This window comes from Typopeltis vanoorti, chromosome 8 (assembly GCF_054136105.1).
Source record: "Typopeltis vanoorti isolate ZY-2024b chromosome 8, IOZ_Tvanoo_1.0, whole genome shotgun sequence".
Classification (NCBI taxonomy): domain Eukaryota; kingdom Metazoa; phylum Arthropoda; class Arachnida; order Uropygi; family Thelyphonidae; genus Typopeltis; species Typopeltis vanoorti.
Window position 1 is genome coordinate 44,183,730 of NC_143556.1, and position 19,709 is coordinate 44,203,438.

The following is a 19,709-nucleotide window of genomic DNA, read 5'->3' on the forward strand; positions in this document are numbered from 1 at the left end:
AGGTAGATGATGATGATTTCAAAGGTAGCAGAGGTTGGTTTGACAACTTTAAAAAAAGAACTGGAATTCATAGTGTGGTCAGACACGGAGAGGCAGCTAGTGCTGAAAGCAGCAGCAGATAAATTTGTCAATAGCTTTACAAGAATTATAGAAGAAGAAGAATACCTACCTCAACAAGTCTTCAATTGTGATGAGACTGGGTTATTTTGGAAGAAAATGCCCAACAGGACATTTATCACAAAAGAAGAAAAAACACTTCCTGGGCATAAACCAATGAATGATAGGTTAACATCGCTTTTAGCAGCAAATGCAAGTGGAGACCTCAAGGTAAAACCAATGTTAATCTACCACTCAGAGAATCCCCAAGCATTCAAAAAGTTCAATGTCTCTAAATCCAATCTTGGTGTTTTGTGGAAGTCTAACAGCAAAGCCTGGGTCACAAGAATAGAATTTAGAGACTGGATTCGCGAAGTGTTTGGACCAACTGTCAAAGCCTATCTTGAGCAAAACAATCTGCCTCTAAAAGCCATTTTAACCTTGGATAATGCACCTGGCCATCCAACAGGCATACAAGAAGAGCTACCAGATGAAGGACACAAATTGGTAAAGGATATTGTGGCAACTGCTCATCATCTTAACTTGGAAGTAGAGGAAGAAGATGTTGAAGAATTATTGGAGATGCATGACCGAGAACTGACTACTGACGAGCTAAAAGAACTTTTCAAGCAGTAATGTGAAGAAAAAGAAATGGAAATTTTATCTGAAGATGAGGATGGAGAGAAAGAACAAATTATGACTGCTGAAATCAAAAATGTTTTGACAAAGTGGGAGGAAGTTCAAAATGTTGCTATGAAATGGAATCCAAACAAATCTGAGGTTATCAGAACTGCAGATCTATTTAATGAAAAGTCCATGCAGTTTTTCAGAAACATTTTAAAAAAGAGGCAGAAGCAAACAACCCTAGACATGTTTTTTACAGGTCCATTTATCAAAAACCTCCGAAGTGAGCCCAATTGTCCTTCTGGCGAAGATTGATAATTAAAATTTGTTTTCATGAACAATTCATTTTATTAATGTTAATTTTTTTGTAGCAAATATACTGTATAATAAATAAATGATATTTACCATATTTTTATGACATTTTAAATGAGTTTTATCTGCATTTTAATGTGTACTATGGTTGTGGGGAGGAGCCGGAACAAATTAATCGATTTTCATTTAAATCTTATGGGGAATCGCGCCTTGGATAACGACGGTTTTGGTTAACAATGGCAATCCTGGAACGGATTACCGTCGTTAACCAAGGCACCACTGTATTATTAATACAATTTTTATAAAAATTTATTTATGTAATTACTTACATTTTTAAAACTAAATTTATTCTTGTTCAGTGTGCTTCAGAGATCGCTAATTCACTGTAGCAGGCAATTATAAACTTATGTAACACGGCTTCACATGGGTGCATATGCTGTGCATCATGTGAATAGCTGCTAGCCAATAGAATTAAATTTTTTCAGCATGCTATAAATTAACAATAAAAGCATAAATATAGTTTACAATTGATCAGGATCGGATCTAACATTGAAATTGCGATATAAATTTTTATTATTGCAATTATATTATAGCAGGTTGTTGCATCCATATTGTAACCATAAATGTTGTGCAAAAACGAATAAATGAAATATTTAAATCAATGTTTCTGTTTTATTATAAAAAGCAACCCTATTTTTTTTGTATCCTTCCTTAGTGCATCGCTGGCCACAAGAAATTGCTTTGCAGACCGCCAGTTGAGGTAAGGAAATGGGGTTGAGGTAAAGAAACTGGAGAGCACTAAAGTCCCTTTAAACATTAACTGAAATCAATCTTATATAGATTAATGACTACAAAAACCTCACACTTCTCTTTATACAAGGATATCCTCCCTCAATCTTCCATTTCTCTTTTCATTTTATTTCTGTTCAGTCTTCATATATTGAAGACACAGGAATGCCACAATTTTTTTTCTGCTGTGTTCCTTTCCTACTCCCCAAACAGTTTAAGACTTGGAAATGTTATATAACATTCTTTTCACTCCTGCGCATGCTCAGAAATGCAACTAACAACTTATTATTATTATTATTAAGAGAGACCTCCAGGGAGTCAGAGACTCATCGAGGGAGACAACATACTATACACACCAGCTATCATACTTATTCTTGAATTCATTCACACTGCTTGCACTCACAACATCCAATGGATCCATTCCAATCACGCAGCACCCTCTCAGAGAAAAATCTAGCCCTCACACCCTTCTTGGTGGCCTACATTCTCAGCTTCCAAGGATGCCTTCTCATCCTTTTCCCATCCTCCATAAATTGAAAAATTCCATCAATGGCAATCCTGTATAATCCCTTTCGGATGTAAGTCTCAATCATATCACCCCTCTTTCTCCTGTGTGCTAGTGTCTGCAGTCTACAAATTATCAATCTGTCTTCATAATCAGTATTCCACAATCCTAATATCATTTTTAACACTCTCCTTTGTACTCTCTCTCCAATATATCAGAATCACAACAGAAAACAGGGACCAGACCTGTGCACGATAAGTGAGGTCTTATCGAGACCTTGTAAAGAGGCAAAATAATATCCTTATCTTTATATGTGAACATTCGTTTCAGCATTGCAATTATCTTTTGAGTTGTATTTGCAACCTTTGCCACATGGCCCCTGAACTTCAACTTCGTATCTATTAACACTCCAAGTTCCCTAGCTTAATCCCACCAATATAATACGACATTGAATATCTAATCATGCTGAAGTGAATGACTTTACATTTACTGACAATAAACTGATACCCATTTTCTCATGCCCACAATTCCAGCCTATTCAAATCATTCTGCAAAGACTGCATATCGGCAGCATTCCTGATTACCCTACCTATCTTTGCATCATCAGCAAATAACTGTATGTCGCTTGTTAAATCCTTCCCAATATCATTAATGTGCAGATTGAATAACAGTGGACCAAGCACTGATCCCTGTAGTACACCACTTGTTACCTTAAACCTTGCAGACTCAGATCCCCCGTATACCACTTTTTGATATCTGTCAGTCAGCCATCCTCTTATCCATGCTAATATTGTATAACCCAAACTCATTTTCTCCAATTTATGCAGCAGTCTGCTATGCTGTATTCTGTCAAAAGCCTTAGCAAAATCCAAAAGTATCATGGTGTATCCATTCCCCTTGTCTAGTTCAATGGTTACATTGTTATAGAATGTGAGCAAGTTGCTAAAACATGACCTTCCTTTAGTAAACCCATGTTGTTCATTGCAAAGTACAGATTCACTGTCAACCCATTTCTGAATGTGGGCCCTAACCATTTTTCCAAAATCTTCACCACCACTCCTGAGATACTAATTGGTCGATAGTTGGATACATCGGTCTTTGCACCACCCTTGTGCAATGGAATTACCATACATTCCTTCCATTCCTGTGGAATCTTCTTTCTCTAAGACACATATTAAACATCCTGGTCAAAGGAATGGCTAGTTCAGCTGAACACTCTTTTAGCACACATGCTGATATTTAATCAGTCCCTATTGCCAAATTCTTATTCAGTTTGTACAACAGCTCTAATATCTCGGCCTCACACACCTGCGTTTCTTCATCTAGTGAAGAGGTAACAGTAAGCTCAATGTTGCGTTCACCAGGTTGATAGCTTTTAACGAAATGGACACTCATTAACTGAACAACCTCTTCTGCATCTGTAACCCTCAAGCCATCTGGATTTAGAAGAGTTATTCTTTCATATTCATTCTTTCTTTTACTTGCAGCATATCAATAGAATTCTTGTGGATTGTCTTTAGCATGCAGAGCCAGTTTTTTTTCATAATCAGACTTTGCTTTCCGTACAACGTTCATAACGGACGTCATCTTTATGCAAAACTGTATTCCTTCCACATCGTCCTTTTCTTACGAATCTCTTGCTTAATAAGATTACACATCCATTTGACTCCTACTCTATTTATTCTTCAAACTCTCGGGACACACTCTGGTATCGCATCATTTAAGTATTGTTTAAATGCTTCCCATGCACTATCAATATTCTTTCCATCCAGCAACCAATCCCATTCCACTGAACTCAGTATACTCCTCACTTGGTCATAATTTCCTGTTTTGTAGTTCAGCATGTAACCTTTTCTGAATGGAACATTCATAAACTTAGTCACTTTCCAAATGAATACCGCATGATCACTGTCACCAACTAATAGTTGATCAGAGTGAATGGAGAAGTAACTTTTGTTCCTCTCATCATTGACATTTGGTAAACATTTGCCTAGATTAAAAAAAAAAAAACTTCAACAAATATGGCTGCATTAATTTGCAAAAGATCTGGGGAAAAAGTCATTCTGAGCCCAGATAGCATGATTTCTCCAGATTAATTTTATGATTATTTAGTCCATATAGGGCACACCATGTTAGGATAGTTGTTTATTTTCAGTTACAATTTGAATTGTTTCTGTAATGACTTAGTTGAGCGCTATTTGCTTATCACAGTTATAATTTTGTGCTCTTAACTAGCAAAATATTAGGAAGTTCAATAAATTAATTTTATTTTTTCTCCTTGGTGTTGTTTATACCCTGAAACACTGTTATGAATAATTTGTGCTACACACACACACATACCACTACACTATCTACCAATAATTGTCCGGACACATTAGCAATTTACAACTGATACCAGCAGGCAAACTCTAATATCAGGTATGTCTACCTTTGGCTTTGAACACCTCCTGCACTCCTTTGAAGGAGGCTTTTCCACCAATGTGCAGTCAAATTTCCACCAAATTCCACATCAGGTGGAATTTGTCTCCATTCCTCCATCAAAGCATCACTGAGTTCAGCAACAGATCGAGGACTTGTTGCTCTGGACCTCGTTCGCTGCTCCAGTTCGATGGGGTTGAGGTAAGGACTCTGCGCAGGCCAGGGCAGTCATTTAACACCCATCTCTTCGTACTATTCCATAATAGCTGCAGCTGTGTGGCATGGGGGCATTGTCGTCTTGATAGTAACATGGGAACGTTCCTTCCCAAATGAGTACCGTCATTTGGGATAAAAACTCCACAGTGTAGGTAGCACCTGATTGTCCAGAATATCAAGGTATACTGAGCTGCCTTCATGGAACCACAGACAATAACTAGTGTTCCAACTCCAAATCAGCTGAATGCACCCCACACCATTCCTCTTCCACAACCAACTTTACTGTGGGTACAACACACTGTGGTAACAAGCTTTCACCAGCTTGTTACTTCTGTGCACACAAGCTTTCACTGCTTGTGTGCGCAGAAGCAGACTGAGGCTGCTTCTGCGCATGCACACACATACTGCCATCAGACTGGAAACAGGTGAACCTTGATTCTTCGCTCCAGAGTACCATTTTCTTGGTCAGTTGTCTAGTTTACACGCTCTTTGCACCAGGGCAGACGAGCCACCTTCTTCATTGTTGTGATGTTCAGCTTGTGTGTGTTCCGCTGTTGTTCCGTGGAAACCCAGTAAATGAAGTTCTTCTTGTACAGTATTATTAGTGCTCACCATGGTGTTTCTGGCACTCTGGAACTCATCATGGATGGTCTGTGCCAATTGTAGCCAGTTTTTGCATGTCACCCTTTTTAACACCCTCCAATCCCTATTAGTCATTCTCGGTTACTACTCTGGGTGTTTTCCTGCACTAGTGATACCAGAACGCCTCTATTTGTTTATCACATCAGCAGCCATTGATTTTGGATGCTTTGAGCGGCAATAACATGTACAGGCATTCCACCAATATTGACAGCCCACGATGACTTCTCTCTCGAAGTCACTGAGTTCATGTCGTCTTGCCACACCACCTGTATTCAACTGCTAAAATGAAATACTGCTTTCTACTATTGTACACTGTTTTTTATGTTATTAACAAATCTGAAATGTTCCATAACTTCAAATAACAGGAGTGTCTGGACAATTATCGGTAGATAGTGTATATAATATTCACTAATAGTTTTCTTCCTCCCTTCAGGAATCTAGGCCAGGTGGCCTGTTTCAGTCTCAGCCCAGAATTTCATCAGTCTGCTTCTGTTTCTTTGACCTTTTGGTTTATATTATGGTTCGTCATCTTCCTGGATTTTCTATCATCTACCATTCATCTAGGTGCTCTTTTCATTTGGTTCACTATTCTTGTATGGTTTCTATTATTGGTTTTTAATTTAGTTCTTTTGGTATGTCTTCATTTCTCATTTTATTTAGTTTTGTATAGCCTGCTGTTCTCATATATTTCATTTCTGCTGCAATGATTCTTTACAAGCACAAATTAGTATTCACCAATAGTATGTTCTGTAATTGCATGAGCAGTAATGGTATATAGAAAGGAAGTTGTCACCTCAGGATGATTTGCAATGAATAGCTGACTATATAAGGTAATAGATTAAAAAAGAAAAATAAGGATTCTTCTGATTAAAATGTATAAATTTTATTTCTTTTAGTACTGATTGAGTGGCAGGAAACTCGTGTGTAAAAACTTCCTTTAGATATTTGCAGAAAATTTCAAAGGCTCTGTCCTGGGTTGTATCGTATTGTATCCAGGAGGTTGGCTGTTATGATCTCTATATACAGTAGAACATGGTTAATTGGGACAGCCATTTATTTGGGACAAATCTTAAAGAATAAAATCAAATTGGTAAAATTGCCAGTTTTCTTCGCTTATTTGGAAAAGCATGTTGTTTAATCGAGACACTGCAACACTTGAGCTTATCCCTCTGAGGTAATCGCATGTAGATGGTGGTTTGTTTAAGATTTATTGGTGCAATAGGAGCAAATGTCATACTATGCAAAACTACAACTTGTATATGACTCATCAGCATTGTTTTCAGCTGTTTTAGGTGATGCTGTTTGGAGATTTAAATGTTTTAGGAAATTAAATATATATTTAGCTATTGTAATTTATTTGAATATTTGATTTGTTGGTCAATGCAATATTAGTTTGTCTTTGTATATCTTTTTAACTATTAACATAAAACTTCGCATAATTGGGACAAAATGTTTTAGTCCCAGTCAGTCCCATTTAACCAGAATCTACTGTATTCCTATCCTGTGCTCTTCCCTTGCTCTTTATGTTTTTGAATCATGTGGCATTGTATTTTTGAACCTTGTCATGTCTACTATATAACCCAGTATATGATATTTTTGTATATGAGGCTTCTTTAAACTTTCTTATAAAATAGTTATGACTAATATTATGGTATTTCTGTTTCTTGCAAACTACTCAGTGCATTATATGTGTGAAAGAATATTCCTGATCAGGGCTGTCTTTTTTTTTTTTTTCAAACACAACACCAATCCTGCTGTTTTTTATTCCACCCGCCTCTGTAGTCTGGAATAGCTTTTTATTATTATTATTATTATTTAGGCCTCCAAGGAGTCAAAAGACTCTCGAGGGAGGTCCTTCCTAAGACATAAAGTCTGTCAAGACTCATCGAGGGGAGGTCCCCCCCCCCCCTGAGAAACACAAAGTCTATCATACCACTCTTTAAACTCACTGACCGTTCTCGCTCCCACCACTCCATCAGGCAATGCATTCCACGGTTCAACCACCCTCCACACAAAGAAACCACTCCTTACCCTCTTGCTCACAGTTTCCTTTCGTAACTTCCAGGGATGGCCTCTTGTCATCACTCCTTCCCGCTGTTCAACCAAGCGAAAGAACTCCCCAGTGTCAACCCTGTAACCACCTCTCAACAGTTTAAAAGTCTCAATCATATCACCTCTCCTTCTTCTATCCACCAAACTCTGCAGTCCACATTCTCTCAGCCAATCCTCATAACTATCCTTGTACAGTCCTGAAACCATCTTTGTCATCCATCTTTGTATCCTTTCCACAGTTAATTTATCCCCTTCAAATCCTGGGGACCAAATCTGAGAACAATAGTCCAAGTGTGGTCTGATCAGAGACTTATACAACGGAATGATAACCCTCTTATCTCTGCAGGTCAGTGTCCTTCTCATAATAGCAGCAATCCTCTGTGTTACCTTCACCACCTTTGCAATATGTCCCCTAAACTTCAGGTTTCTATCAATCATCAACCCCAGATCTCTTGTCTCCCCCTACTTCCTCCAGTATAACTCCTCCCATAGAATATGCAGCATCCCATCGATGTTTCCCAAACCTCAAGACCTTACATTTTGCTGCATTAAACTCACACCCCCATTCATTTGCGCATCTATCTAGCTTATTTCTATGAAGTTAACCTCAACAGCTGCAACTTCCAACTGTTTAAGAAAAATATATTTCTTCTGTCCCAATCCTCACATATGCTCCATGCATGGCACTGATGTGCTGCAGGTTCTCCTATCTCTTGTGTATGGGATTGATATAAAAAAATTATAAAATATATATTAACAACACATATTTTTATTGCTAGAAATGAATAGCATGTTATCCTACTTTTGACCATAATTATTAACTGCTTTCCTGCGTAATGGAAGAATAATTTCTGGTAGAAAGTGGGTAGTGTTCTGCTTTGCCCCTTAATAGCATTAGTAAGTATTATTAATGAATAGGGTCATCTTGGCATGTCCTTATCTGCTTTTTCAATTCATTCCACAAAAGTTCTGTTGGGTTCCAGCAGGTGGTTCTGTGATATTGATATTTCAGTGTTTATTCCCATCAAACCAAAGGGTTTCTTTTTTACTGTGAATTCCATCTCACGATTAACTTTTATACATTGGTATTTTAGGTGGATTAAGCATAGATAATTCAGAAACTCCATTCTAGATATAAAAAAACCATTTCAAGCTCCAGTAAAGAGGATGTTGGTTCCACACCAGACTGCAAAATTCATCTGTTACCTAAAGTCATTCACAAATATCCATGCCTACTGTGAAATTCAAACTCACATCTATTTGGAAATCAGAGACTCTCAACCAGCCAGGTTAGCCTCATGTTTATAATCAATAGCTTGGGGGCATCAAGCATTCTGATGTTCGTGTTAAGGCCAGTACTATAAAATTGCTAATCTAGAACATGCACAACTGTTTAGAACAGTAGTTTCCAATGTTTTATCACTTGTGTATCCCTTTTAAACCCATTTCTATAAATTGCACCCTTTGAATCTCAGGACCATTGGATTATACATTAACAGACTTGTGTTTCTAAAAAGATGTAAGTGCAATTCCATTATTCCATGCTTCCTTAACTTTAAAGAATCCATAAAAACCGCTAAAGCTGAAAGAATTTAACCACAGAGCCAAACTGGAACTTTTATCGGAACGCATTTTTGAAACCAAACGTTGTCTTGCCACTTATTTCTCAAAGAAGTCCTATTTTGAAACCCGTTTATCTCATTCTCTAGACAGTTCATCTTTGAACCATTTAAAAGAAATTAGCACTCTTAAAGCTTCTAAAATTCAGAATTCTAATAAAATTAACCTACCGTATATTTTCGCGTATAATGTGATCCACATATAATGAGAACTAGAAATTTCGTTTGAAAACTAGCCCTAAAATGCCATGTCCACGTATAATGCGATCTGTTAATCTTGTTCCATAACATTATAAATAATACAATACGAATTAACGAAAGAAATATTTATTTTAAAACAAAATGTCAAAATACAATACGAATTAACAAAAGAAATATTTATTTTAAAACAAAATGTCAAAATCCTTTAAATTCTTCTTCATCTTTTGGGTCATCAAGCATTTCATTTATAAATTCATTTCGCAATGCTTAGGCATTGCATCATCAGCGTAGCAGTTGTCGTCATCATCATCATGCTCTCCATTTTGTTGTGCGTCATCCTCGCTTTCGTATATGACATCTTCGGATCCATTCATTGAATTACTTATTCCACATTTAAGAAATTAGCGTTGAATCATTTCAGATGGTATCGAATCCCAATTTTCTTCCTTTGAAATATCACTGTTGGCTTTAATTTGGTTCCGTCTGCCATGCATGCTAGAACAATGGTAAAATGCATTTTTTCGTGTCCCGTTGTTTTTATGAGGACACCCTTTTCACCAACTGAGTTTACTGTTCGATTCCCAGACATATCAAAGTACATGGGCGTCTCATCCATATTGCCAATTTGGGAAAAGTTCATATCCGTGACACTTCCGTAATTTTATGATAAATTTATGGAAGGACTCCACTTTTTCTTCAAGCTGCTTTGGTAACTTCTGTGCAATTTTTGTTCGGTGTCGTAATGTTAATGCTTTGCGTTCCATAAATCTGTTGCACCACCCAAGCAAAGTAAGAAAAGATGAAATACCAGGTGTGCCCTTGAATTTACCATTCTTGAGTTGTAGAGCTCGCAAACGAATTGCATTTCTTGTTACTATAATGCCGTCTTGTCGTTGCATCAAAATCTATTCATTTAGCTCTTCTTTGAGTTCTGGAAAGGATGCTACATCTCCATGATGGGTACGTTTCGTTTTGGGGATTTTTTTCAAGACTGTCTTTTTGCTTATGCCAAAGTCTAATATTACTCTCTTCTACACCAAATTCTCTCATAGCAACACTGTTATTATGTTCTTCTGCAAACTGCATGACACACAATTTAAATCCTGCTTCAAAAGATGAACATTTACGTTTATATTAGCTCATTTTCAGGTTAGGTTTGTTTAACGAATAATATTTAAATTGAACTGTGGTTAGCACTACTTACATTACTGGCTTTATGCGCAGATACGATGCGTGCTTGGTCGCCAAATGCGAGTGGGTCAAGTAGATTTGGTTGCATAGGCATTAGGTAGTATATATTGTGTGTGCAAGTCTAATAAGATGTTATATTTTTTAAGATCTGCATATAATGCGAACCCTAACTTTAAGTAGTATTTTTTACCATAAATTTTTCACATTATATGCAATAATATACAGTAATCAGAGAATTTGATTCTCTTAAATATATGCAAGACCGCCAAACTTCTCATTTTGATTCTGCCTTTTTGAAAAAAGTTATCAATAATTCTTCCCACCAACTGTCTTTTGCAGAAGAAAGTATTCTTGCTAAAGGTCTTAATTTTGTCACTGCTCCTACCTCCATACCTAAAGAACAACTCTTAACGAAGATAGAAAAGGCGGCATCTTTATTACCAATCAAAGAAGCTAACCTCTCTTGTATAGAAGCCATTTTCACCGTAAATCATGCTAGACCACCTTCAGACTACATCTCTTACTCTGAAAGAGCAGCTATTAAGTCTTTAAAAAATAATAATGTTATCATGATTCTACCTTCTGACAAAGGGACTGTGACTGTCATCTTAGACAAGTCTGATTACAATAATAAAATTTTGGAACTTTTAAACAGTGATACTTACTCTGAACTTAACAGTGATCCTACAATTGAATTACACAATAGGACCAATAATTTATTAAAAACCACCTTGGAGTTACCAAGAAACATCTGTCTTTCACTTAGATCACTTCATCCTTTAATCCCTCGATTATATGGTCTCCCCAAGATACAAAAGGCAAACGTTCCGCTCAGACCAATAGTTGAAGGGATACACTCACCTACCTACAACCTTTCTAAGTACCTTGCAACTTTTTAAAGAAATCTTTCTGGAATTTCCTCTTCTCATATTAAAAACTCTGCTGACTTTGTATCAAAAATCAAGGACATCAAACTTAAAAAAACAGATTTAATGGCTAGTTTCGATATTGTCTCTCTCTTCACAAATGTTCCTGCTCAAGAAGTCCTCAATCTTAAGAACAAATTATCCAAAAAAAAAAAAAATTCTTTGCTTTACTCTCCCATTGCATAAAGTCACTTCAAATATGACAATAAGATCTACTTACAAAACTCAGGTCTAGCCATGGGCAGCCCACTCTCTCCGATTCTTGCAGATATATTTCTTAACGATTTTGAAGAAAAAGCTATTAACTCCTTCCCCTTTAAACCAAAATTTTGGTGTCGTTATATAGGCGATATATTCCTCATCTGGGAAGATAGTGTCAACAACCTCAATTTATTTTTGGACCACCTAAACAAGTTTTATGAAAAAATTTCTTTTACCTTCGAACTGGAATCTGATGACGGCCTCCCCTTTCTAGATGTGAAGCTTACCAGGTGTTCTGAAAATATTAAAATCTCAATTTTTAGAAAACCTACTCATACTGACAGATACCTTCATGCTTCTTCCCATCACTACCCTTCTCAAAAATTTGGTATTATTTCTACCTTAGCACACTGGGCCAAATCTTTACTAACAGAAGAAACAGAAATTGAAAATGAACTCCTTTTTTTTTAAAAAGACTTTTATCAATAATGGTTTCTCTCCTAATAAGATTGAAAATTTTCTTTCTCTCCATCACTCAACTACTTTTCTGAAGATCCCTCTTCCCCCCAGAGCCTTTATTTCTTTGCCTTACATCAGCTCTCTTTCACCAAAACTAGCTAAAATTCTCAAGAAATTTAACTTCAGAACTTGCTTCACTACGCTCCCAAAACTTCAATCCATACTTAGTAAACCTAAAGAGAAACAGCTTCCAACTCAGTTTCCGGGAGTCTACAAGATCTTATGTGATTGTGGAAAGCCATACTATGGCCAAACTGCTAAATCCATCCTTCTTTGTCTGGAAGAACACTGTAGAGATATTTCCTACAACAGGACTAGAGCCAGCGCTCTCTCTAGCCGTGTTCTTTTCTCCGTTAACTCAGATGAAGGCCGTCAACACATTGTATCCATGTGTGCTATGACGAACTTGAAAGAAAGATTGTCGAGTTCAGAGAAATTGCCTTAGATTCTTCCCATATCAATAACTCCCTAAGTTTCAATTTTTCTGATGCACACATTGCCTCTGTTCAATACTGGCGCACTTGTGACAGCACGTTGTCAACTTTTATTTGGAACTCAAGCTTGCATTAGTGTTTTCAAAATGTACTACTGTTTTTTTTTGGACTAGTACTGTTAATGCAATTTTTAATTCTCTGTTATTTTTTGTATATTTCTTTGATTGTGATACCTGAAGAAGTTGATCCATTCAATGAAACTAGTAAACTAGTAGTATCTTTTTAATAAACCATGTCATCTCTATCTCTCAGTATCAGTCATTTAAAATAATTTATAATATTTCTACCGAGTAAAAATGAATGTTCAGAATATATATATATATATATATATATATATATAGAATGAATCACTTCTATATAGAAATATAGAAGTGATTCATTAAAGTATCTTTAATTAATATACTTCATATGCGTTGTTAATTCCGTAAATTAATTACCAGTTAAGTACAATAACATGTGCATTGCTTTAAGACAATAGCGATAAGTTGATCTTGATGATGGCCATGTTACCTGGATGAAATATTGGATTTAATTAAGCATAATTTATCATAATTCTATCAGTTGTTCTCCATTTTTACCATGCATGTTAATAGTTAATTAACATTAACTAAGAAGTGTTAAAATTTTTATTTTTATTTTCTTTCCTAGGAGAGAGACAAGGAGGAAAAAGAACTCTGGGAAAAGTGGATGTAAAAACCCCAATGTTAGTGATAAAACAACAAGTACAAGTGATCCTTTGTTAGAAGATGATCCTATTCAGGTTAGTTTATCTTTAGTTTTATTTTTATAAGTCCTCCTGCTGTGTGTGTGTGTATACAAGACACATGCACAGATGTTCTACAGTCTTTTTATTTTTATCTAATTAAATGAACATAAACATAAATTTTCTCTAAAGCTTTTAGAGAAAAGAGTTAGTGCAAAATATATTGTGAGAAAAGTAGAAAATAGATTCATTTATATTATTATTATTATTAAGAGAGACCTCCAGGAGTCTGAGACTCATCGAGTTGTATATATAGTTGTGCATTGTTTGTATATTGCATTCATTTACATGTCGCATTGAATTTTCACATAGTGAATGTAGATTCACTTAATTCTAAGTCAGTTATCCAGAATAAGTATTGTAGTTTAATATTTGGATATACTTACAATACATGAGTTTAAAAGACTCGTTTCACTGAAAGTGTGAGATTTTACTGCTCAAGTAAAGCAGTAAAATTTCAAGTTAACACATAATGGCCACACACCTTATCTCACATCATGATTGAAGCAGAAGTTAGATATATTTTGCTGGAGTATGCATGAGTGATAAGAATACTGTGAGACAGATAGAGAGAGAGAGAGACATGGAAGAATTTTTGGAACATGTTAGTGGAAAATTCCATTAGAAGTCTTTTGGAAAGAAAGAGAAACATTTAAAAGATTTTAGCTGTTATATTACAAAGGCAAGTAAAATAACAGTTGGAAAGTAATTACAGGAACCTTGGAAATTGTTATATACATGAAATTTTTTCATATAGAAGGAGGGATGTTTGGGTGATATTAAAAGTTCCATTAGAATGGTAATAACTTTGTGCCTGTTTTTCAGAGAATAGATGTAAAAGTAGATTTTTAAATGTTTGAACATTTTTTCTCGGAAATCCTTTGTATTGAAAGGGGAGGAAGTTGTGAATCATGAAGGAGAATGTTAGATGGAACATTGTTATTTTTCTATTACTATTACTATTACGATTATTACGGGCAACTCCAGGGAGTCATTAGACTCATCGAGGGAGGCCCCAAATCATATTCATCACAACTATTCGACATTAATACAGTATCTATCATACCTCGCCTTAAACTCATTCACTGTCACAGCATTCACCACAGACTCAGGAAGTGCATTCCACTCATTCACTACTCTAAAAGTAAAGAACCCAGCTCTAACACCTTTACTAACCACACTTTTCCCCAGTTTCCATGGATGTCCCCTAGTCCTCCCACAACCAGCCCTGTCTCAAAAATATCTTCTGAATTAATTTTATAGAAACCCTTCAGTAATTTGAATGTCTCAATCATATCTCCCCTCCTCTGCCTATCAACCAATTTTTGCAGCCCACAAATCATCAACCTGTTCTCATAAGGTTCATTCCACAGACCTGCTATCATCTTGGTCACTCGCCTCTGGATCCTCTCAACCTCCTCCCCATCAAGAAGAAACCTAGGTGACCAAATCTGGGCACAGTAGTCGAGATGGGGTCTTATCAAGGCTCGATACAGAGGAACAATAACCTGCTTGTCTCTGCTTGTCAACGTATTCTTTAGCAAACAAGTGATTTGATGAGCTGATTTGGCCACTTTTACAATGTGTCCCCTAAATTTCAATTCCTTATCCACCAACACTCCTAAATCTCGTGCCTTATCAATTTCCTGGAGCACAGTTCCACCAATGCAGTAAACTGCTGCCAATCTTTTCACCCCAAAATGCATAACCTTACATTTTGCCACATTAAATTGACATCCATTCTCCTTAGCCCAGATCTCCAATCTATCCAAATCATCCTGCAAAATTTTGACGTCATCTGCATTCACTATTGCCCTACCCAACTTCGCATCATCCGCAAACAAATGAACTGTTCCTCTCAGATCCTTTCCTATATCATTAATGAACAAATTAAACAGCAGTGGTCCAAGAACAGATCCTTGTGGCACACCACTAGTCACAGGCCGTCTTGTGGACTCTACTCCTGAGTAAACCACTCTTTGATATCTCTCCGTCAACCACCCTCCTATCCATCTCACCAACCCTATGTCCATCCCCATATGCTGCAGTTTACTGATTAGAATTCCATGTGGTATCCTGTCAAAGGCCTTAGCAAGGTCCAGTAGAATCACTGTAAACCCATTACCCTTATCCAGTCACTGTGTTATAATACATGAGCAAGTTACTGAGGCATGACCTACCCTTCACAAAACCATGCTGTCCCCAATACAGTATCCCATTTTCTTCTATCCAATCTTGTATTTTCCTCTTGACTATTTTCTCTAAGACCTTGATAATGATTCCTGTTATGCTGATTGGCCGGTAATTTTCAACAGCATCCTTGGAACCACCTTTGTGCAGCGGAACTATTTTCCCCTCTTTCCACCCCCTTGGGACTAACCCAGACCCGAGGCTCAAATTAAACAAAATGGTCAAGGGCACTGACAATTCTTTAGCCGCTTCACGTACGACACGAGCTGGTATACCATCCAATCCCACAGATGTACTGACATCGAGGTTCTGTAATAGACTAGTTACCTCTACTTCATTCATCACAATTCCAGTATAAGCTGTTGGTTCTTCCATTCCTGCAAAGTGTTCGCTCAGTAATTCCACAATATCGACTGATTCGGTTACCTCCCTACCCTCAGCATTTTTTAAGATCATTCTACCATGAGCATTTTTCCTTTTACTTGCAACATATTGAAAAAACTGTTTGGGATTCTCTTTAGCCTGCATGGCCAATTTTCTTTCATAATCTGCTTTTGCTTTTCTTACCACCCTTGTTACCATCGTGGCCTGAGCTTTATACTGTTTCTGCACCTGATGGTCACCTTTCTCCTTAAATTCCCTCCACAATTGTTTCTTTTTTTGCAGCTCAAGCTTAATAGTGTTATTCATCCATTTAACCCCTACTTGATTTATTATTCGGACTCTTGGTATACACGTGTGTAGAGGCTTTGTATACAGTCAACCATTGCCTCCTGCAAACAGTTCTTAACCACCTCCCATGCACTATCAACATCCAGCCCTTGCAGTTTTACATGCCATGGCACTGAGCCAATCACACACCTAAGCTTGTCATACTTACCAGCCCGGTTATTCCACATGTACCCTGTCTTAATTGTAAATTCCACTCCTTTAGCCACCTCCCAAGCCATGACCTTATGGTCACTCTCACCAATTGGTGGCAACATGGTCATGTTCGTTACAGCCACATTCTCAGTTGCAATTACAAGGTCCAGATTCTCTGCCCCCTGGTATTTTCCACTATATGTTGCCGTAGATAGTTGTCCCTTAATAACCTCATAAAATCCAATTCCTTCCTCCCATATGCCCTCTCCTCTTTCCAGTCAATGTTACCATAATTGAAATCAACCATAATAATTACCCTCCTTCCACTCATTTCTTCTATTTGCCTATGCATACTATCCCCACCATCTATTCCATCACCTGGTCTATAGCAGCACCCAATTGTATATTTTGTTCTGCTAGATTCTATCTCACACCAAACAGCCTCAAATGTGCTCTTTTCTCTATCCTGCAGTTCAACTTCTATACTCCTTGGCTGCAGCTCATCAGCTATCATCAATAACACTCCTCCCCCCTTTTTATTCACCCAAGGCATTAAAGGTGAAATTCTGGAGTATTCAAAATTGAGGATTTAATTATCCAACTCCGAATGCTATATCTCTTACTATGAATTGGAAATCTACAGTTATCAAGATTTTCATAAGAGAAAAGTAGTTTTCAGGTATGACAACTTGTGAATTTCAGTGATAGCTATTGATACATTTCATAAAGAAAATAGAACAATTAGTTTCTTTATTCACAGCAGGATAAAGAACTGTTTCTGCTAAAGAGTTAAAGAAACTGCTTCTTTCAACTTTTATTAGAAGTGCAAATGCATTTAAATGAGATAGATCCCATTTTTATGATTGCAATTATTTTATCATTGGATTAAAAAGCTAGGATACTTTATGTTCAGATAAGATGTGATATTTTTAGATCTTTAAGATGAATTTCTGTTGCTGTTAAATTGGGAATATTGTATATTTCTTTTTATTTATGTATCTTAGAATCATTGAGCATTTCTTTTTTGGTATATGGAAGCATAAAAATTTAATTTTCTTAATTGTTGAGGAAATAAAATTGATTCTTGAGAATAGGAGAGAATTATCATAATAATGTTATATATAGGCTTAAACATGTGTGCCTCGATTTCAGTATAGAAATTTAATACTACAACTGATAGAACAACAATTGCAGCAAAGAGATAGATATACATTTATGTGTGTGTGTGTGTGTGTGTGTGTGCGTGAGTGAGTGAGTGAATGAGTGAAATTTTTACAGTGGCACATATGTGTATATTATCAAACTTTTTCCAATGTCATCGTAAACAATGAACGCTTGCAGTATTTAAGATTATTTGTGACATTCTTGAATTCATTAGTGAAAAAACTTGAGTTTCATGAACTTTAATACTTAATGGGACCATTTAATTGGAAACTGATTTCTTCTGTCTAAATGATATTTATCGATGATCTCAAGATGGATGCTGCTTTGATCAAATTCATTATAGCTATCTGAGAAAATACTACTAAAAGTATTAATTTGGTAATGCAGGAATTCTACTTTAATGGTAGAAAGGAAACAGCTGCTTACTGAAATTAAAAGATCTACCCATATCTTTTGACTCAATGCCCAGTATTCACTGTTAGCTAGCATTCAGTTAGTACTAGTTTGTCCACTTGGATACTGAACAAGGATGTCCTACTAATTCAGGACTTAGTTGGCCAGATGAATAGTCTAGTTGAGGTTATGTGAGGTTAAATGTGCTTTTAAAATCTGATTTCACATGCTCATGTTCTGCAAGTTTTGTTTTCATGGCTGAAAACAAAACTTGCACTTTGATGGCATGACATAATGAAAAGTCATCCTAGCTGGGACATTGCCTGGTTAAACAAGATCCTCCTCTTTTTTTTTGTCAAGAAATGAGGGCAAATAATGAAAGTGTGCTACTGGAATAACATTGACTTCAACAAAACTGAAGATTGAAACAATCAATTGATGAAATATCAACAGACAAGAGGTACAGTTAGCAGACACCAATTTCTCTTCTCTCCATAGCATATTATTGATATGAAAACCAAAACAAATTTTCTACCATCGATCTGTTGACCTCTTAATTTCCCCTTAGTTTTGTTTAATGGAGAATGGTTATCTTTATGAATTTAGTAAATCAAGCTCTCCTTGCCTACATCACTCATCTCTGGACATATGCAATGGAAAAGTTTGGAGAAGCCTGTGCTGTTGCACTTGACATTTCTAAGACATTTGATAGAGTTCAGCATTGAGGTTCTCAACAAATTGCCATCTGCCTTCTGTCCTTTGTAATTAAATTGCCAATTTTCGCTGAATATAATGGTGGAGGGTTTTCTCTCTTCAGATTTTCCAACTAATACAGATGTACCTGTGGGCTCTGTTATTTTACCACCCTCTTCTTCATTTACATAAACAACTTTCTCTCACTGACCTCAAACCCCATCCACAGTTTTGCTGATGACAATATGACAAACCTTGCAGTGCTCAAACATTGCAAGCTGCAAAATTATCTACTATTAGTGTTTTAAACATTGATATCCTTGCCATCCTTCAATGGGATGATAACAGCTTAGTCATAGTCTCTTCCAGAACAAAATTTTGTCTTTTTTTCTCTTAAAAAAGATTTTAGATCTTCTCTCTTCACTTTTGATAGATCTCTCTGAGAAGAGAGATACTGACTCTTACTCTTAGCCTTTCCTGTCATAAACACACCTCTATGGCAACTTCGGTTTCCAAAAACTAGACATCCTTTTTCACTCAAGACATTACTTTGTATTTGTTCAGTGTCTTATTCTGTACAAATCCACCTAATCTTAGAATGCTGCTTTCACATTTTGGAACTAATATCCCTAAAATGACTCCAAAAACTCTTAGTGCTGTGAGAGTGAGTTGATTGACAACTCACTCTCACAGACTTCCTTTAGCAAATATCATACAGAGTCAGTCTCCACAGATATTTCTGTGAGTGCAGATCAATAGAACTGGCATCTGTCACATCCCCTTTTCTGCTAAACCTATAGTAATAAGAGCAGTAGTTGCCTAATATGCTTTTACAGT

At 36.5% G+C, this 19,709-nt stretch overlaps 1 protein-coding gene across 6 annotated transcripts in view; it reads left to right on the plus strand.

Annotated features, from left to right (window-relative positions):
• The window catches only part of LOC150103958 (F-box only protein 38-like), a 251,812-nt gene that overhangs the window by 130,603 nt on the left and 101,500 nt on the right, over positions 1–19,709 (plus strand). For 5 of the 6 annotated variants that reach the window (XM_090397198.1, XM_090397201.1, XM_090397200.1 and 2 more), the window contains exons 8-9: positions 1,748–1,792; positions 13,454–13,565. In XM_090397198.1, coding sequence (XP_090253324.1) covers positions 1,748–1,792; positions 13,454–13,565 — 157 coding nt within the window. The remainder of the gene's footprint in view (positions 1–1,747; positions 1,793–13,453; positions 13,566–19,709) is intronic. The other variant, XM_090397199.1, reaches the window with a different exon arrangement.